General features: G+C 52.3%; 8 protein-coding genes across 8 annotated transcripts; 1 reads left to right on the top strand and 7 right to left on the bottom strand.

The window, feature by feature from the left end:
* Positions 1-116: 116 nt before the first annotated feature.
* Positions 117-1,311, bottom strand: CCOS01_04886 (uncharacterized protein; the record flags this gene model as incomplete). The annotated part of the gene is made up of 2 exons (XM_060453067.1): positions 117-1,095; positions 1,157-1,311. The coding sequence occupies 2 exons, from the start codon at positions 1,309-1,311 to the stop codon at positions 117-119; spliced, it is 1,134 nt and encodes a 377-aa protein (XP_060317025.1).
* Positions 1,312-2,308: 997 nt separating this feature from the next.
* Positions 2,309-4,055, bottom strand: CCOS01_04885 (transposase; the record flags this gene model as incomplete). Its single annotated transcript, XM_060453066.1, has 2 exons — positions 2,309-3,623; positions 3,826-4,055. The coding sequence occupies 2 exons, from the start codon at positions 4,053-4,055 to the stop codon at positions 2,309-2,311; spliced, it is 1,545 nt and encodes a 514-aa protein (XP_060317024.1).
* A 1,882-nt stretch (positions 4,056-5,937) lies between these two features.
* CCOS01_04884 (N1-acetylpolyamine oxidase) lies at positions 5,938-7,631 on the bottom strand (the record flags this gene model as incomplete). Its single annotated transcript, XM_060453065.1, has 2 exons — positions 5,938-7,282; positions 7,336-7,631. 2 exons carry the CDS (start codon positions 7,629-7,631, stop codon positions 5,938-5,940), a joined length of 1,641 nt encoding a protein of 546 aa, XP_060317023.1.
* An 874-nt stretch (positions 7,632-8,505) lies between these two features.
* On the bottom strand, positions 8,506-9,510 carry CCOS01_04883 (methyltransferase domain-containing protein; the record flags this gene model as incomplete). The annotated part of the gene is made up of 2 exons (XM_060453064.1): positions 8,506-9,048; positions 9,139-9,510. 2 exons carry the CDS (start codon positions 9,508-9,510, stop codon positions 8,506-8,508), a joined length of 915 nt encoding a protein of 304 aa, XP_060317022.1.
* Positions 9,511-10,305: 795 nt separating this feature from the next.
* On the bottom strand, positions 10,306-14,619 carry CCOS01_04882 (non-repetitive/WGA-negative nucleoporin; the record flags this gene model as incomplete). The annotated part of the gene is made up of 3 exons (XM_060453063.1): positions 10,306-11,019; positions 11,072-14,223; positions 14,286-14,619. The coding sequence occupies 3 exons, from the start codon at positions 14,617-14,619 to the stop codon at positions 10,306-10,308; spliced, it is 4,200 nt and encodes a 1,399-aa protein (XP_060317021.1).
* An 811-nt stretch (positions 14,620-15,430) lies between these two features.
* On the bottom strand, positions 15,431-16,499 carry CCOS01_04881 (3-ketoacyl-CoA reductase; the record flags this gene model as incomplete). The annotated part of the gene is made up of 2 exons (XM_060453062.1): positions 15,431-16,288; positions 16,356-16,499. 2 exons carry the CDS (start codon positions 16,497-16,499, stop codon positions 15,431-15,433), a joined length of 1,002 nt encoding a protein of 333 aa, XP_060317020.1.
* A 482-nt stretch (positions 16,500-16,981) lies between these two features.
* On the top strand, positions 16,982-17,564 carry CCOS01_04880 (Erg28 like protein; the record flags this gene model as incomplete). Its single annotated transcript, XM_060453061.1, has 2 exons — positions 16,982-17,044; positions 17,112-17,564. The coding sequence occupies 2 exons, from the start codon at positions 16,982-16,984 to the stop codon at positions 17,562-17,564; spliced, it is 516 nt and encodes a 171-aa protein (XP_060317019.1).
* Positions 17,565-17,776: 212 nt separating this feature from the next.
* Positions 17,777-19,254, bottom strand: CCOS01_04879 (galactose-1-phosphate uridylyltransferase; the record flags this gene model as incomplete). The annotated part of the gene is made up of 4 exons (XM_060453060.1): positions 17,777-17,997; positions 18,051-18,695; positions 18,761-18,870; positions 19,055-19,254. Coding segments are annotated over 4 exons (1,176 nt in total), but the record flags the coding sequence as incomplete, so codon positions are not given.
* Positions 19,255-20,002: the final 748 nt, after the last annotated feature.

The raw sequence follows: 20,002 nt of genomic DNA, 5'->3' as shown, positions 1-20,002 counted from the left end.
CTGAGGTAATTACTACTTTGCTACAGAATAATCCGCAGATATCGATCTCGTTCAGCTACTATATCCTTGCTAGCATTGACTTAGATCTTCAGGTACAGCGCGTTCCAAGGGTGAGGTCAAGCTCGGAACCCTTGTGCTAACCATGCCAAACTAGCTAAGGTGGATTGCAGCTGGCGAAGCTGCTGTTGAGCTTCATCCAGGCTCTGTATGAGTCCCCCGACATCAATGCACCTCGGGGTATCTCTTTGCAGCATGGTTTCTTCCGCGTAAACGGCCACTGGCGGACTTCTACTTTGCCATGAATTCTTCTGATTTCCAAGTTGGTCGCCCATGTTGAGGGGAAAAGACGTTTCTTTGGACCCTACGCACAAGAGTTTCTTCGAATATGATTGAGGAACGAACGCAGTTATCTTAATTCTCAGCGAGAACTCGGAGGCGAGTTCAGAGGATCCGAGTGGAATGAGCCTGGTCGTTTGAATGTCGAAGCTAGCAAGCGAAAGATCGTGCAGAGGCTCATCCGCAAGCGATAAGTCCAGGTCTTTCAGACCCTGGGGTTCGCTCTGATGTCCTGCGTGGAAAATCCCCATTTCGAGCCTTCTCTCCATAGGCCTCGGGACTATGGTATCCATGACACCAAGTCTTTGGATGAGAGTGTCTACTGCACCAAAATGGCAATTGGTGGTTGACAGTGAGGTCGAGTTCGCCTTTCTCCTGGGGGTTTCGGGCCAACGGGATCTCTCGGGGAGGCTCTTTTCCAGCCTTGCAGTCCAATGTGTCATCTCTAGGGATATAGCACACGGAGGTAACAGGAAGGTCGAAAGCGAACTATTTAGCCGTAGGCTTTCGCAACTCGTATTGCGTAAAGGGACCTGTGGTCTACTGAACGTCAGGTCGCCTGCCACGGTTGAGCTTCTCTGGTGCACATCGCAGCTTCGAAGGATAGTTTGTTTTCCTTTCCGCGTTTTAGTCTGCCGTGTAGTCTTTCCTCGGCATTTTTCGACTTTGCTCCCAGGTTTCAAGGACGTCGCTTGGAATCTTCTTGTGTGGTACTTAAACCACTCCCACCTCACAAACCTGCGCTTGTACATCCTCTCACTGGCAAGGGCATTTCGAATTAGAAGGATATTACGGTTTGGAACTAACACAAATGACTCACCTAGCAACAAAGGAATGACTAGCTGACATCTCGTCAACCACCTTTCCAAGACTTAAGTTCTTCAGCATGTATAGGTTGTAGAGAATTTGCTTTCTGTCTTCCCAGTCGCTTTCACGTGGTGGCATGAGCCCGCTTCGTTTAGGATATGATGCCATAGCATGGATATATAATCTGAAAGACGTGATGTGTATTGATATTGATGAAGACACTTTCTAGCTGGTCTTCCAACTAGGGTTCGGAACGCCATATACGAGAACCTGAAATCCTTGTGCTGGTTATTTCATTCATATACCTTCTCCTCAAATAATTCTATTCCCAGATCATGAAGGGTGATTAGCCACTGAAAGAATGGGCATGGCGTGTCTTGCCCACTGCGGCTTTCCGATTCGCACATGTGGTGTATGCCTTGGCCGAAAAGTGACGAGTTCTACGTAAAGCACCTCATCATACTCTCGGATGTACGCATTAATTGGTTGACTGTCCACTCCATTTTCACTCCATTGAAACGAATTGAAGCAAGCCGCAGCAACTGCAATGCATCTAAAAAGCCCATGCATCAATACCTGCGGCTCAGGTGAGAGATGACTGGCCACACATGGCTTTGCCGGATTGGTTCGCATAAATCAAACCCAGCCCATCCGCCGGGACTGAAAAGGACCTTTTATGCAGAAACGCCTTACGTTATAGCAAGCACAGCACCTGCTGCGCGAGGGCGGCTCTAGATCATGTTTTGGGGGGGTTGGGCTCTCCCACTTCCCTCAACATAGAACTCTGCCGCTCACCTCTCTGCAAGTTTCTCCCCATATGTCGAAGTCCCAGATTCTCTGTCTCTGGGCACACTTCATGAAGATCAAATTCCAGGCCGCGCAGGAGAGCTTTCTTGAGTCCTTGTCATTCCATTCAGAGAGGTTCCAGGCTTGAGGATGCCTCGGGCTCCCCGCTGCAGAGTAAGGCCGCTTTTGCAGCAGGCTACCCGAAAGGACATGAAAAGGTGTCCTTTAATAAAACAGTTGTAGTTTGAGTTGTAATTCATGCCTCATGTTGTCATGACGAGATTCACTGAAACTCAAATATTATTTGTCATGGAGTTTTGGTGCCTTTGGGCAGACGTTTACTTCAGGTACTCAGTTACATTATACACATAGGAAAAGCTCAATCAAAGAAAGAAGGTAGCTCCGCGTGCTCTCTCAACATTGCTTCCCAGCAAGCCGAGTTTCTGATGCATCGCTTGTGCTTCTCAGCCTGCTCCGGCTTTCCTGCTTCTGTCCAGAACTCAACCAATTGAAGACGGTAAAGCACAACCCTCCATCCCAGCAACTCTTCCCAGGTCTCGTCCATGGTTATCGCACACCTAAACCGTAAAATGCAGCCTTCCAGATTTTCCGCCCACTCTTCGTCGTTGCCAACCTTGTCGAAGAATCTGCAAAGCTCGTACATGACCTCTCCACAAATCCAGAGCAGCCAAGGCTCCCAAAGCCGCCATTCTTTGTCGATAGCAACGGTTGCGATACTCTCCAGGAGTCTATTGCAACGACTCACGAACTGATTGCCGGTCTCAATTGACCGCAGAAGCTCAATCTTCCAGAGTTCATACTCGATGATGTTGGGCGACTGGAGCTGGCCTTGATGTGAGGCGGCGAGTATCTGCATGTTGTCGAGAGCAGTGATGATTCGTCCTACCTCCTGTGTATCTGGAGTGCTTCCAGTAGCATTGATCGCCTCCACATGCCGTTCGATGCTATCAAATGTGTCGCGCCCCTGGATTTCTTCGTAAGCATCGGCGACGACCCGGTAGAGTTGTGATAAGCAGCCTCGAGCTTGATCGAAGTCCATGGCTGTGAGCTGACCCATCGCCTGCACCGCGTTTGCGATTGGGCTATCGCCTTTTTGAAACTCTCCAAACAAACTGTGCAGATACAGAAAGTATTTGTTGAGAAAAGGAACCTCGTTTTTGAACTCATAGAATATGGAGGGTATATCCAAGAGCAAGGTCGCGTATATAGTGATGTCGCTCTTCCTGACAAAATCTCCGAGGTCCCAAAACATGTGGCTCAGTACGGGGAATCCACTGTCGGGATCGCCAGAAGCGAAGTGCTCCAGGCCGACGGCGACCTGAGAAGTGAGTTCTTGTCCGAAGACTGGCAGACGACCAACGCGATTCAGCTGGCGCCACTCCACGTCTTCTTTCGAGGATCTGAAGATGAGACTTTTAACCCAGTGCAGGAGCTTTTCACAAAGCCCACATGTTCGAGCAGAGATCTCAGCAAGCAGGCTACTAGTGCTGTTGATGGGTGGCCGGCGTTGCTGTCGTGCTGTCTTCTTGTTGGGGGTTACTGGGCTCTTGCCGTCCCGACGAAGCTGCCGAGCAGACTCGGTATCATTTTTCCTCCAATTCCACTTCTCTAGGCAACGCCTTTTGCATTGCCTTGCACTAGAGAAATTAGACCTTTGCAACAGCGCAGGTGACCTTCACTTACGTCACACAGAAGTTGAATTGTTCACGCAAGATCTTCACGGTATCCTGCATCGTGAAGCTTTCTTCCATGTATAGCCGTTTGATGTCCTTCTTGAGACGTTCCCACTCTTCATTGGTTACAGATGGAGATCTTTTCGGGGAGGCTGAGCTCGTAGCCGACCTAGCAAGAGAATTTGGTCGGGGACTCAGGAACGCTGGAGTACCAGGGAGGAGAGGTGATATGTCGATGGGACCAGCTGGTCCATCAGTCAGAATACCCCACGATGGCTGGGGAAAATCTCTTCCGAGTGTTGACTGCAAGACATCCATGCTGAATGGCGTCGTTGACGGGCTCCCAGTTCTGTCGGTGGGAGGCCTAAGCATTGGTGACGAGGTGGGCGAGGGTTGAACTGCAAAGGGGTCTGCAGGCAGGAAGCCGAGCATTGCTGAATCAGAGAAGCCGTTGTGAGATGTAGAAAATACTGTCATTTCAGCCGCATCGGGTGTTGAAACAAGGATATCAGGAAATGGCGAAGTGGTAAACGGAATGGAGTCGGGCATTTCTTCATCATCGATGGCATTCAGCCTTACGATGGAGGGATTTGCGCCGTAATTTGGGAGGAAGAAAGAATCCATGGTGCGAGAATGACTTCGCTCCAGGTTTATGATAACATCTCCATGATAACATCTTCACGGGGAGGAAGAGTCTGAGGTTAAGTACATTTGAAAAACCAGCCCTTGGTGGATCATCTTGTGAACTTACGGTCTTTTTACGAAGACACGAACACATGGCAAATACTGGATAGCTTGAACGATTCTGTACTAGGTGGAACGGCGCGTCAATGAATGAGATATCTCCAAGTATTCGCAGGTCCTTTTAGCTGTTCTTGTTTCGGACACTCTAGGGTTCGAGAAATGAACATGGTCTGATTGGGCAATGTAGTCAAGGGCGCCCGTTGCTGTCTGTCCGATTCTAAAAAGACCGCTGGTGCTAGAGACAGGTACTTTTAGATCAAGCACCGGACGCACTAGATTCCCAGCTGGGCAACTATGTCGTGTTCTCAGTTGATGCGCAGAATGCAGCGGCAGTGGAGCCTCTGCCGTGAGCGTGCATTGCTGTTGGTAGCCCAGTGCGATTCAATTCCGTCACGAGAGCCAGGTTGGATGGGATTGGGCATCCGTCACCGCCGTTTTCCCCGCGCAGAGCACAGCGTTCATGTGCCACAAGCTCCTGTGTGATTTCTTATAAAACTCTTGCCTAAAAGATCGCTTCAAAGATGCCATCTAAGCCCACTTACCTAGTGCCATCGTCGTGGCGCGGGTAAGGCAAGGTACATTGGACATGGGATCAGAGCCCAAGGACCCAATCTGAGGCCAAGCAAACTTAAGGAAGCAATTACCACATTGGTCTCATTTTCACGACGTCCTGCCCCCTGCCCCCTAGGCCCATACCCCCCATGTTCGCCTGACTGAAACGAAGCCACTCTCTTCGCCGAAATATAGCCGTATCCCCAAGCTGAGGTACGTCATCGGGTTAGCCATATATGGCTGCCACGGTTGATAAGAAGTATAAAGTGCCTAAAGTCCTGAGTGTCCCTGCAAAGTTTGCCTCTAAAGAGCATCACCCATTGAGATACAGCGAACAAAATCAATACAGCTAAAACGCCGTGAGAAAATGTATAATAGTTGGTATTGGTACATGTACTAGGCAAAGGTTCCACATGAGAACTTCATAGTAAGCATGCTCTTATGGCTTGGCGAATGGATATGTTCACTATATTTATCGGAGGTATTTTCTGTTTATGAATCTTGACTTCTAATTCAACGAATTTACTACACGCGGACGCTTTAGAGAGCCATGTCCAAATTGTAAAGGCCCGATGGAAGCGGGGATTACAGTCAAGGTGTTCAGACAGATCAGTTAACGCGGGCTACACACCTTGAAGGCCAGACTCAAGCAGGCTTGGCATGCCTCACCGCCTGCAAGGAATTATTACCTAACATTCGCGATGCCTACGAGGCTCCTAGGTACCAATGCCCGATAATCAGCCATATATGATTACCAAGAACACCATATCCGGTCCTTTTCAATACTGGCTTCCATTAATGACTGAAGCATACTTTGTATCCTGGTTTCAAGATAAAATTCACGATCACAAGTGATAAGTTGCGCTTCCGTGTTTCCAAGTGAGGTACCAACATAACATGAAGTGCAAACTCATGTGTCAAGTAGGTCCTTGGGTATCAACAGTCAACTTTGGAGTGTACAACTGGGGTACGTTCGCAATGTAGATAGTATAGTCATTCCTATTCTATTTTGTGGCTTCTACTCTTTCAATAAGCCCAAGTACCTCTTGATGTTTATGCCAAGTTCCTTTACAAAAGTCTTGGTGCTCCATCCATTCACCTTTGTGTACTTATCGGTGCTTGTCGTTCCGTTTAACACATCGTACGCCACCGATCTCAGGTTCACACAGTCATCCTTGTTCTTGATGCACCCAGAAACAGCTTCACCCGCGTTCTTCCCCTCGTAATATGCACCTTGTAAGAAGCCAAAGTACTGCGGGTGAGTGGCCTCGCCAGCAAACCACAAGTTTCCGAGATTGGCGCGGATGTTTTGATGCATCTCCAACGTCAGGGCCGGAGGCCAGTTCGAGTAAGACCCGTATGCCCAAGGTTCGCGAGTCCAGTTGTGATAATAAAAGTCAATGGGTTCGGGAATCTCTTTTCGGAACATGTCCTTCAGAACGTCCATGATTTGTTTCTTCGTAGTATCAAAGTCCTGAGCCTCCACGGTGTAAGATTGCTGGTCGACGACGGTGACAAAGATGATGCCGGAGCCGTCCACAAAGTCTTTGTGATCCAGTGACTGGAAGTAGGGATAGTAACCTCGCTGCACTGGGTCGGCATACAGAAAGAATTGTGTGCTCTTGTCCCAGAACACGTCTTCTGGCTTGAATTGCATAAAGATCTTCGTGTAAGTACCCATAGTCATTGACTGGATGGCCGTTCGTTTCCAAAGCGGCAGCTCTGGCGAGAAGTTAACCACCTCCTTCTGCAAGACACCCAGCGAAAACGTGCAGATGGCGTAGTCGGCGACGATGCAAGTGCCGTCCCCATTATGCACTGTGACACTGTCGTCAGAGTAGGTAATGTTCTGGACGATAGTCCCAAGCCTCAGCTGGGTTGTCTCGTTTAGGAAGCGCTTCGCTTCTTCCTGGAAGAATGTGGCAAACCCTCGCTCGTCGTGCACCAGGTTGTTGTCATCCTTCCAGCGCTTGAACGATGTGTTGGTGTTGACTACGGAGTACTGTTGGGACGTCTTCTCCGGTGGATTAGCATATTCGAAGTCTATGGAAGACCATTCGATAGCTTGTGCCAGCGGGTCACTGCCCGGCTTCCAGCCTGCGATTGCGAGACCGGCACGGGCACTGCGATCTTGCTGATTCTTCAGGATGATTTCGCCAGCGTCGTACTCGTACTTCCTCGTGACATTTACGAACAACTCATCCAACTTGTCAAACTTGTCTGTCCATTCTCCAGGCCATAATTGGCCAGTCTCGTTGAAGGCTGTAACATTGTCGAAGTCAGAAAGCGTGTTTCTCAGGTTGTGCTTCTTAACCAGAGTCAAAATCGGATTTTCCTCTGTTTCACTTTCCGTTCCTTGAACCCTGTTGGTGATGTAAATAGGCTAAAACACCAAAATTATTCTGGAGCTACATACCAGTTCGCACCAAGCTCTACAAAATAGGACTCATTCGTACCCGGCTTCTTTCCAAAGGGTCGGTTGTAAACGCGTCCACCAATCCGATTATTGTACTCAACGATGACAAAATCTGTGATGGACGCATTTACCAGTGTTTGGGCAGCCGTAATTCCTGCGAGGCCAGCACCGAGAACGGCTACTTGGACCTTGCTGCAGTTCCCCTTAGTCTCTGCAAAAAATTCTTTAGTCGGCGCGGTCTGCGCAACGGGAGCGATGAGGGCAAGTACGCCGACAAACCGCGCAAGTGACAGCATCATGAAGAGTATCGATCAACCCTAACAATCTTGCGTTTAAACTAATGAAGGGTACAGCCTAGAGCAATCAAGGAGAACACAGAGCACTCAAGAAGTATCAGGACTTTTGTACTTCTGCTTCTCCGAGTCGCTTGCGGCGCCAGAGACGCTTGCCAAGGGAGGCATCTAAGTGAATTCCGACTCAACTCGTGAGCCAGCGGGCGGCTTGTTCCAAAAGAGGCATCGCCAACTTCACGGCTTCGAGCCATTGGCCTCGAATCCGCCTGAGTCTCACATCATGGGCATTGGGCATGGTTTAGAGAAACAACATTGGTACTTCTCAGTGTTCATGTCTTTACTCGCGAGGTCTGTACTAAACATGTCGTTATAATATGGCATCTTGGCAGTCACTCTGGCCCATGGCTAATGTACCCCCTTCCCTCCTTCAGGTGCGGCCCGAGCCAGATGCGGCTACCGTACATCACAAGTGTGCGACAGATAAATTCACCAAGGTCGTGTATTGACGAATAGTAACGTGAGTCCGCAGCCCTAACCAAGCCGTAATATTCAGCAAATAACTTTGTTTTCAGTACAAGAGAGGAAATAACTAAGGCATGGGACCAAATAAGACATATCAGCCGCACAAACAAGCGCCACAATGTTGGTCGAGAGACCCCGCGCACGCGGAACTGTTTTCGTCATGGCTTCGTCTGAGACACGACTACCTTCAAGTAGACAGTTTAGCTCAGCTTTGGATACTCGTTTCCTCCTCCAAATCGTCTCCCAATTTGCTTCTGTCAACATCTTGCCTTGAAACCTACAGCGGCCCAGACCAACAAATCCTCAAGAGTCTCATCCTCCTCTGCCAGGACCCCCCGACGGCCTCGTCCCTACCTTACTTCGCAACAGTCCCAGAAGCAACAATGCAGGCAAACCCAACATCCCACCCCTTCCCCTCATACTTCCCTTCCAAATGCTCCCTAATCAACCCCTTCACCTCCTCCAATCCATGCTCCCCCCTCAACTCCTCACTCCACTCCGTGTTCACAATCAATGCAACAACTGGCCCAAACACATCCAACCAGTGCCTCGCGTCCCTCACCCTCACCGTCCCGCTCTCCAAACACGTCTTGACGTCCTTGAACCCATTGTCCTGTAGATACCCCTTGACCCAAGCCTCGTCGTACCACCGCCCGACATCGTGAACCTGCGCACGGTTCTTCTCCTCGAACGGCGCGTCAAACGGGAAGGATGCGATTGCTGACCTCACGTCCGCGACCCAGCCTATATGGTCGACATGCGGTGTGATACAGCCGAAGACCCCATCGGGCCTGAGGATCCTGACGACGTCTTTGATGGTTTTGTCTGGGTGGGGGATGAGATGTAGACCGAGGCTGATGACTACGTGCGTCATCGAGTTCTCAGCTAACCCAGTGTCCTGCCCCGACAGCACATCAGTAACGGAGAAATTCCCTTAGCCACAATCTCAAAGTTCACTAGGTAATATAGGAAAGATAGTCAAGCTTACCATAGCATCCAAAACCCTCGCACTCGCCCCAACCCACCCCTCCTCCCGAATCCTCCTCTCCACTAACCCAACCATCATAGGCGACCCATCCGCACAAATGACCTCGCTCTTGTCCAACACCTCTCGGGACACAACCTTGACCAACTCCTGCGTAGCCGGACCAGCCCCACAAGCGCTGTCGAGAAAGGCAATGGGCTCCGTCGTGTGCTGGCCCAACCCCATCTGCTTCATAAGCCGCGAATTGAGGGGCACCATCATCGTCCGGCTCATCTCAATCATGGTTTCTTCCCAGTGCGCGCCGATGGTCTTGTCCATGGAGCGGAAGATGGGTGCCATGGGGCCTGCGGACTGGGGGGCGGTGGTGGCTGTCATTGTTGCGCTGGTATTTGAGTAAGGACAGAGTAAGTCGCCAAGTTTCCTGGTGTCAGAGAGATGTGTAAATGCTTGGGGTACCCAGGCACGTAAGAGTGATCAAAAGCCAGGACGGTTTGGGTTGACCTCTGGTCGTTCGAATTGAAAGGAAACCTGCCTGCTGATATAGCCTGAAACCTCGGAAATATAAGTCAGCAGGATCTCACTTGGTGTGGTGGGAATCAGACCGGGGAAGTTTCCGATAAGTCGCCGGCAAGCTCAATCTCGCTCAATCTGGCTCAGCCATCGCGACTTGAGTTGACGACTAACACTTCTGATGGACTCGACAATGAAACGTGCGCGTTGGACTATTGCTCATTCAGCTCCAAGGCGCATCAACGTGAGGGCGAGCGGCGAGGGACACACCCATATGTGGACCACATTGCTCCATCTCACCACCAAGCCTCCCACCCGAATTTCTTATGACCATTTTCTCAAATCACATTATCATAGCTAAGCCACAGTCAAAGTCCGGCCTCTCAAGTGCTGGGAAAAGTGTTCATATAATAACACCAACTAGACATCCAAAGCCTAAGCCTAAGCCTACACCGCCTAACCAGCCGCGCCCCGGCCCAAAACCCCGTCCGCGTCAAATACAAGGTTTCTTTTCGCATCTTCTTTGTACACTTTCCGTGGCTCACTCTGAGAGCCCAAGTCCGTAGTTCAGTCTTTATCTAGTTTTGTGTTTCTTCTCTCCACACGCCTTTGAGAAAACTCCCATCCGCCGCCCCCATCACGCCAATAAAGTTCCAGACATTACAGGAAGCGCAAGCTTCCAGAGGGACCTCTCTCAACAAGGCCATCAACATCTCTCTTCACCGTCCGCAGACGTCTCCGCACTTCTGACAAGTCCATGCCACCCGGGTTCGACCCGTGGCCAGCAGGGGGCAGTGATGCCTCGCATCTGCTGAGCAGGTCCTTAACCCACGCACCAAGGGCACCATCGCCCTTCATCGAGGCAGCTCCACGACGCTTGACCTCGCGTTGCCAAACATCAACAGAGAATATAATGAGCTCAATGATGCGGTTGCGGTTGTTACCACTGAAGCCATAGTCTTGGGTATCAAAAACGCTCTCGAGAACGCGAGTGACCATGTCATTGGATACACCGAGGCTGAGGAAGAGCTGCACAGGCCAGGTGGGGTCCGCACCGATCTCAGCATCTTGGTGGTATTCAACGGCATACCGACAAATCTCGGGAAGCAGGACGGGCACCGGGAAGATGAAGCTATCCAGAGAAGTACGGTGGGCGATGTTCTGTACCTTGACTGACACAGATTCGTAGGGTGAGGGCAGAACAGGGATGCCGGGACCAGCTTCCTCCATTCGCTCTACAGCCTCCTCGTGGATCTGCTCGATGAGGCTGACCCATGTTTGGGAGATTGTGCTGGGGTTGCGGTAATCGGCGCTGTGGTAGATGAGGAGGCACAGATCATAGTAATTCGCTTGGTCGGCATATTGGTTGAACAGCTGTTAAATATTAGTCTCACTGCAAAGCTGACCGCGACACTGGGGTACTCACGTCTGACAAGCTTATCACCTGACCATCCAACGCTTCCTCAATTTGAGCCTTGCGATCAGGGTCAACGCGGCTGTCGGCCTTGAGCCTCTCCAACAAGTCATCCTGGATGTTGGCAATGTCGAGAAGCTCACTGACTTCGTGGGCCAGAACCTGCTGTTGTTGCCTGCCAACACCTGCCGTAGCAACGCTGGCATTCGCCTTGGCCTTGCTGAGAAGGATAATCCTGTCCTTGATACCAATGGCGAAGTCTGATTGGGCAAGATCATTCTGGACCTGAGCAGCCTCAAAGTACCGCTCGCGTTGGGTATAGAACCTGCAGAGAAGGTCGGCATGGTTCACGTTGCTCCTCGCCAGACTCTGGAGGTATGTGATGACGTGTGGTGATTCGATAGCAAGAATTCTGTCAGTCCACCCCTGCTCGATGTACCACTCGTAAAGGTCGAAGTGGAAGACCTCGTCGTCCGAGTCGTTCACTACGCTATAGGCCTCGAGGCGTTTAGTGCCCATCAAAGTCAGTCTACCGTCGATCGTCTCCGGTTCCCTGCTTGACGCGGCATCCAGGTGTTGAAGAGCCTCGTGGATTAGTTCGTAGCATTTCCTACGCTCCGAGAAGGCGTTAGCCCGAGGGTCGTTAGCGGGCTTGCCATCATGGACCCATGACAGAGCGGTGTTGCCTCTATCCTTCTCACGGGCAACAGTGAGGCAGAGCTGGATTGCACCGGCGTAGTACTTCAGGTCGATGTACTGCGAGACGGCGTTATGTAGGTTGGCAAATGAAAGAGCACCGGCGACGCGCTCAAAGAGCCTCAAACTCTCATGCAGAAGCGCGCGAGACTGGTTGCTGTTGGACGGCTGCTCAGACGCTCTCTTCAACTGCTCCTGAGCCTTGAAGATGACAACATCATCGGGGCTGCAGAAACTGCCACAGCGTCTCCGAAGAGCATCCGCGACAGTCTCGACGTTGGAACCGCTCTCAATGTTGCGATTGACGATGGACTTGACCAACAGCTTGGCAAGATCCTTGCCTGAAGACTGTGAGAATAGGCTCTCGTATGTGAGATTTTTCAGTCCTTGCTGCGCCGTCGCATCCAGTCTCGTGAAGATGTCACTGACACGCTCGTCAAAGAGCATCAAGACGAACGAGATGCCCTCGGAGATGCTCTCCATCAGTTTCTGAAGTGCATGCAGGGCTTGGTGCTCTGCCTGGAGGGCGACTTCCTCTTGCTTGCTGGCCACTCTTTGAAGATCGGAAGGACCTGACAGGCCCTGAATAAAACTCTTGTTTGCATCAAGGAATCTCCGGAGACGCTCCAGCTGCTCCTGAGTGGAGTGAAGCTTTGCGATGGGTACCATGGATTGAATCGCAACGCCGCCGGTAGGGCTGGCAGCAAGAGCGACCACGTGGTTCTTCCACAATGTGCGAATGAGGCGGGTGAGATAAACACTGAGAGCATCGTGCCTCGGGGACAGGCGAACGGAGGTTGTGTTGAGAGGGGTACCATCGGCCTCCGTGATTGAGGGCTGGCCACCGTAGTCGACGAATACAGTCCTTGCGCGGTCTTCTGTGGCCTGATCGATTGCGCGCGTTGCGCCGGGCCTAGCATCACCGCCATGACCGCAAGCTACAGCAAGAGCGCAGGAGATGGTTTCCACGCGGCCATACCGAGAAATGAACTTCCGGGTCTCCAGCTCCAGACCTTCGTCTCCCACTGCACCACGAATGGCAGCAGCGAAAGTATCTACCAACCGGCGGCGGCGGATGATGTGAACACCAGTATTGGTCAGCACGGCAAACTCGGTGGCCGGCTGATCGAACTGAACCGCAAGCTCGTTTCCAAAGCCAACGGGTTGGTTTGCTGCGGCAAACGGCTTGGTCACCAAACCGACATCTTCGGCTCTGCTTCCAATATCGATCCAGTTTCCGTGCTCGTAGTACTTGAGCGCAGCTGAAGACGAGTTGGCCTTGATTCGGCCAGTCTCGGGAGCAGAAACGAAGAGGAGATCGATGTTCGGATCGTTGTCCTTAACGACGAAATCCAAAAAGTATCCTGGCGCAAATCGAGCTCCAAGCCTACTTAACTCCAGGGCCTTTGAGCCAAGATCGATAACCGCATCACCAGCGCTGTTAGTGCCGGATCGTCCAGGCTTGTCCGACGGGGGGAACTTGATGAACTGGACCTGCATGCTCTGAGGGGGCGTGTTTGAAGAGACGCCACCAATCATGTACGAAGCAGAGCTCGTCGCGCTAAGGAACAGACGGCAGCCAGTATTGGTAAGAGCCATAAGGTGCAGCTTCGACGCCTCTCGTGATGGAATGGCGCTGATGGCAACAAAGGCAGTTCGGTCGTTGAGGAGAGGGGACTGAGTAATCATGTGGGTGATGTCGCGTAGACAGGCGTTGCGCTCCTTTTCGATGACCTTGGTGAGCTTGTTAGGCCCGTCCATGTGGTATGTACGAATGGTGGATCTTGTCGAAAGTGTGTAGACGAGCTTCCGGGAATCGTCAATCACAATGCTCTGAAGGCCTTCCGGAGACTTTTGTGCCCAGAATCCACTCTGGAGAGTGACGACTGAAGACCAGCCTGGGTTGGTGTGGTTGATCTTGCCGCATCTGTTTGAAAACCACTTCTCCTCCTGCTGGTAGTAAAGCTCGTGGATATCGGTGTCGTTACTGCCTCCAAAGAAGATGCGGCCGTCCGCAGTGCCAGCGATAACTCTGACATCGGTGCCTCGGAGAGGGAGGTTAAGCTTGGTGCTATAAAGCGAAACGGTCTTGGTCCCCGATGGCGTGGTTTCAGCAGAAAGACCGAGGAGAATCATCTCAGACGACGTCGCAACAACTAGAATGTGCGTAATGGTGTTGACAAAAATGCCAGGCTTGGGTGCAACGAGAGCAACGGCGTGAATCGTGTGCGGTTGGTCCTCGAAACCAATAAGTTCGGGATCTGGGTGGGTGTAGTCCCATAGGAATAGTGAGTTGTCGATGACCACCCAGGCATGGTTGATCTCGGCGAACAAGCCCATCAACGTCTGGAGCTGGCCGGTATTGTAGTGGCTGAAAACCTGGTTCGGGATCGGGTACATCTGGGTCTTGTGGAAGGGCGCCCAGGGCGAGTCGAGCGTGTTGCAGTCATAGTCTGACGATGCTCCTGCTATGTGGATGTCAGTAGCCGTCGCGCGAAAGGTTAGATAAAGGCAAGAGCAGTGAACTTACGCCTGCAGTAGGAATCGAGCTCGGGGTAGTTCTCGTCGGACTGGAGGAACTGGTTGACCGCTTGAGCTGCTCTCGTGACGGGCGGGAGGTTTTGCTGGGGAGCCGGAGCAGATGAGGTCGACACCAATCCTCCACTTGTGCTGGTTGATGCAACCGTAGCGGGTGCCAAATTTGATCCTGCCACCAGCGCGCCACTGTTGCTTGAAGGTGCTTCGCCCTCCGCAAAGAGTCGTCGTCTAACCGGCTCGTTGTCGTTGGCGAATCTGGAGGCTGCGGGCGTGTTGAGGAAGGCGCCTGGCACCGGCCGCATCGGCGTCATCTGGGGGTAGGACATGTTGTCGTCGAGTAGTTCGATCGATCGGGGTAGTGAAAGGCGGGCAAACGCGTCGCAAACTGGCGGCCAGTGAAGGCGGTTTGGAGTCGCGCTACCGAATCATCAACAGGTGATGGCAGGTGTGATCCTGTCAATTGGAGGATTCGAGAAGTGGAAAATATTCTTCTAGGGGTGTGCGATGCGGAGCCTTGCGCAGCTCGTGCCGGACAAAGGGAATGAAAAGAATTGGAGCTTCGATGGCTCGGTGTGGAAAGGTGAAGGTAATTCGAGCGAGGGCAGTAAAACGCAGCAGTAAACAATTTCTGGAGGAGCTCAAGAGGCTGGGGCCGCCAAACGCTTGGAATTTTCGCGCCTGGAGCCGCGCTAAGCCACATTGGGACACAAGGCTGACCCTGACGTTTGCACCACTCGAAGCTTGCGCTTGCAGTAGCTCTGCGAGCTTTGGGTACTAAACTCAGGTACCTTACTTTGGTTGATTAAAATCTCCTTCATCTCGAACGGGTTCTCTCTCTCTCATATTAAGTACTCGCTTTTTTATTCTAGTCCCTTTGAAACCGTGACCCGAGCCGTTATTCCTACATAACTCATGCAAATGGCCACTACACCCTGAGCCCAAGCCACTGTTATTCACCTCTCATCTACATGTTCTTTCTTCATCCATGCTTCATATCTCAGAAGAGATCACAATGAAACTTCTTTAGGCGCTTGGTTTCGCCCATATATCGTCACGGCACTTCGGCCAGCTTTAAAAGCAATAGCGTGTTAGACTGCGCGACTCATCGACCACAACAGATGATACTTTCTGCTCCATTTACTGCTTCTTGGCCTCGCGAGCCGCCTTCCTAAGAGCACGGTTGCGAATGTCAACGTGCATCTTCAGGTTGAACCAAAGGGCCAGGTGGTGGGCGGCACCAATGGTGCTCTCAACAGCCCACAGCATAAGAGCGTGCGTCCACCAAGGAGTGTAGGTGTAGGCGAAGTTCTGGTAGCTGCCAGAGCCAATCTTGCTGAGAGTGGCACGGACGAAGTTCTTGGGTGTCGGGATCATGGCGCTTGAGCGGCGGACCTTGCTCATAGCGGTGGTAATGAGGTAGCTGAGAACGAGCTCGACGTCGATGCCTTGCGGCTTCAGCTCAGCCGCGAGAGAACTGCTCCAGTGCTGTAGGAAGGCCTTGCTGCCAGAGTAGGTGGCCAAGTAAGGGGTAGGCATCCAGCCGGCAAAGGAGCCCATGGTGAGAATGAGACCGCGCTTGCGCTGCTGCATGATGGGGGCGACGACCTGGGTGGTCTTCAAGGTGCCGAGGCAGTTGATGGCGACGATGTTCTGGAGCTCGCTGCGGGCGGTCTCGAGGAAGGGAACGGGGATGCTGTGGCTCTGGCCGACGTTATTGATGAGAACACCGACGTCAAGGCCGTTGACAAGCTGGGCGAGTCTGTCGTAATCGTTGTTGTCGTCGCGGGAGAAGTCCATGGCGAGGATCTTGACCTGGATCTTGCCATCGAACTTGGCCTCGAGCTCGTGGGCGAGGGTCTCGAGCTTGGACTGGGTTCGGGAGACGAGGACGAGGTTGAAGCCCTTACTGGCGAGCTGGTAGGCGAACTCCTTGCCGAGACCGTCTGATGCACCGGTCACGACGGCCCAGGTGCCAGGCTTGCCATACTTGCGAAGCTGTGCGACTTCGTTGTCAGTGTTTGGACATCAATGATAGGTGGGCGAGATGCTCGGGAGCACATACGCTGGTGCCACTAAGCAAAAAGACACCAAGGACGAACTTGACATAGCTCAGAGCCTTGGAGGTAAGGAAGAGAGCACCAATACCAGCTAGCAAAAGCTGGACAGGTTGCGGCACATAGGCCAGTTGATCGGCGATTCCGCCCATTGTGATGAGTCGTCACTGATCTCGCTGAATGAAATCGAGAATTTGCTATTTGCTGAAAGGAGGGGAAGAAGCTTTCCAGATCCTCCGTGGAATTCGCACAGGAGCACAGACAAAATGTTGGGATGGGCAAATGGTGGAAAATGCACTTCCAAAATCGCATCAGCCACACCTCGGCACCTCCCTCAATTGTTGAACCTACGCCAAGCTGCCGGAGAGCTTTGGCCAGCTTTGATGAGCCAAAGTCAAGCCACAATGCGATAGCTCCAGCCACAAAACATTCTCTCCATCTTTTTCTTTTTCTTTTTTTCTTTTTTGGATTCAATCCGAATACGAAGGACCAGAAGCTTGGGGCAACTTAACGCTGAGCTAAGGAGATGCCGGTGTGATTGTCCACTCTTTTCCTCTGCGACTCAATTTCCCTCCTTTCTAAGTCTACACCACTCAGCGCCAATTGAGCTTCACGGGATTTGAATACAGCAATAATGGTGTCTCTCACGGATTTGCTTCCCCCAGCAAAGGGTATCTTACCCTACTACATGCTCCTGGTAAGGTTTTTCAGAACGAACTGAACCCCCGCCAGAAGCATGTCACTAACCAGCAATACACTCTCAGCTCTCTCTCATCTCCATCGGAAACTCGGCGCAGAACCTCCTGACTCTCCACTACTCTCGCCGCCTTTACGACGGTAAATACGTTCGCAACACGAAGCTCGCCCCCAAGTCCGACAAGTTCAACCCGGAGGACTCGGTCAACAAGTACATCCCCGCCCCCGCCGGCGCGACGGACGTTGTGGATCAGGCGACACCTCTCGCTGCGCGCTGCTTCGGCACCTGGACGTTCCTCACGAGCATCGTCCGTCTTTATGCCGCGTACCATCTGCACCACGCCCACATGTACGACCTGGCCATCTGGACCTACGTCGTTGCGTTGGGTCACTTTGCCAGCGAGTTGTTCGTCTTCAAGAGCATGACATTTGGTCTGCCGCAATACTTCCCCTTCACCCTGGCCACCACTGCCTTGATTTGGATGCCATTGGTGCGCGACTTTTACGTTACTAGCCCGTAAAGGGTTGGTATTGTTGAAAAGTAGCCTGCGGAAGCCGCTAGAGACGATAACCTGATACCACATGAAGGCATCCTGTGATCTCAGCTTCTGCGCAGAAATGGGACTTTAGGATCTCTTCAGTTAAATCACGAAGTGACGAGGATAGATAAAGCTTAGAAATGTTGTAATTACGAAGATGGTACTATTCATGGTATGGTCTTTTGTCTGGTTCACTAAATGGTCTTGCGGTACAGCTCACCGCCGGTGCCCCTAAGTCGAGCGGCGGCCTGCTCCGGTGTGATGTCACGCTGAGGCTCAGCCATCAGCTCGTACCCGACAAGGAACTTGCGGACGGTGGCTGATCGAAGCAGAGGGGGGTAAAAGTGCATGTGGAGGTAGCTGTTCTCGGCCTCTTCTTCGGTGGCATCGAGAGGTGCTTGGTGGATCCCAGAGCCTATCGAGTCGTCAGTGACATCTTCAATATTGCCCTTCACAAGCTGAACTTACTGTAAGGGAAGTGTGTCTCAAAGAGGTTGTCGTATCTCCTGGAAACCTCCTGAATGGCCTCGGCAAACTGCAACCTCTCCTCGGCGGACAGGTCGACCAGCGCGCGAACGTGTCTCTTGGGAAGAATCAAGACCTCAAAAGGCCAGACACCCCACCAGGGAACAACGACGAGGAAGTGCTCATTCTCAAACACCGTGCGCTCCTTCTTCTCAATCTCGACCTTGACGTAGTCCGCCAATAGATGCCTTCCAGCGTGCTGATCACGGTACTTACCCATCTGCACCAGCTCGGTACCCGGCTCCTCAGGCATGGTCGACGTCGTCCAGATCTGGCAATGCGGGTGCGGGTTCGAGCAGCCCATAGCGGCGCCCTTGTTCTCAAAGATTTGCATGTAGCGCAGGTGGTGCTTGGGTTGGGGCACGGTGCTCGCGGGCGTCGCGGGGGGCAGCTCGAGGGCGGCGGCGACCTTGGACAGCGGGTTGGAGGGAGAGAGGTGAGAGGCGTAGATTTGCGTCCAGACGTCGATGACGGGGGCAATCTCTGCGGTCGTCATGTCGGCGAGCGTGACGTGGTGCTTCTCGGAGAAGGTGAGCACGTAGCATTTGCCCGTGGCCGCTTCCGCACGCAACAGGGACGAGGCGAGGTCTGCTCGAGTTGCAATGTCAGGGTTCGATTCGCTTGAAGCCTGTGAATGGGTGCATGTTGCATACCATCGCTTTCTGTCTCTGGGTGGTACTCAGCCTGCTCCTCCTTGACGGCGCTGTAGTCGTTGACAAAGACGAAGGTGTTCTTGTAGTCGGGGTTGGAGTCACCAGCCGCTCTAGGGTTTCGAGGGCAGAGGTAGCACTTTATCTAGTCAGCTCATGCCTGTTGACTCTATGCGACTCGATGAGAACATGCCTTTGGGTCGTATTCAGGAAGCGTCGTCGTAGACGGTCCCTCCTGCTGGCCTCTGTCCACCTCAGCGCATGTCGCATTGTAAGTCAGGTTTAGCGCATTCTTACTGCCAGGGACGCTTGGTTCGGTGAGGGGACACCAGTAGCCATGTGCCCTTCAACGGGTTGTACCGTCTGTGGGAGATGTCGTCGAGGATCTTCTCAGGCATGGTGATGCTTCGCCTCTCCACGCTGTGGAACGTATAAATGAAGGCGGGGAAGCTTTGCGACAACAAGTAACAAATCTGAGTACTGCCGCGAGACCCAGAGCAGGAAGTGAAAGGGCCGAGAAAAAAAAGAGCCTCGAGTTTATTTAAACAATCTTGCTATTGTTCAGACTAACTTAGTACGGACGAGAGAGAAAAGTCCAGCCCTCGGCCGCGACCTGCCGAATGACAGTCAGGCTAGGTATTAATAAGGAGGTGTAGAGCTGCCACAAAACAGCTCATCAAAAGTGACGGTCGTATCCCTGCCTCGAGAGGTTTCGCGCCCATGCCTGTCGGGTTTGTTGGAGAAAAGGAGGGGACCGCGAAGACTGCCCCGCGAACCCCACCATCGCAAAGCGCACCATTGTCGTGCGCCCATCGGTGCCATCTTATCCGCAGTAAGCAGCGGCGGGAAAGCGGCGGAAAGCTCGAACCTGCCTCGGCAGAGACGTCATTGTGGGACACTGCATTGAGAAAGGGAAGACTTTGGTAAGCCAGAAGGGCAATTCTTCTCCTCAAGGCTTTGTTATTGCATGTCGAATGAATATGCTGGAACTCATCTCACACCACGAGCGAGAGTTGGTCGAAGAGAAGCTGGTATTGTGGAAAGGGCTACTGTACTTCGTACATGCCAAAAAGTGGTGTGCATGTCAAGAGACAGTCCGGGCATTGGTCCGTCGACCGAACCAAATGGCGGGGATGACGGAGCCGTCCAGCCCGAAAACAGCAATGCCCGGGGCATCGTGGCTTGAGTCCAGAGTGTATTATGTAAGACGCTATCGGATATTTGTTTGCGGTGAGTGTGGCTTGA

The sequence above is a fragment of the Colletotrichum costaricense genome (genome assembly GCF_030867565.1).
Source record: "Colletotrichum costaricense strain IMI 309622 chromosome Unknown Scaffold_4.1, whole genome shotgun sequence".
NCBI classification, from domain to species: domain Eukaryota; kingdom Fungi; phylum Ascomycota; class Sordariomycetes; order Glomerellales; family Glomerellaceae; genus Colletotrichum; species Colletotrichum costaricense.
The sequence above is the reverse complement of the archived record's forward strand: the minus strand, read 5'-3'. Positions and strand labels throughout refer to the sequence as shown.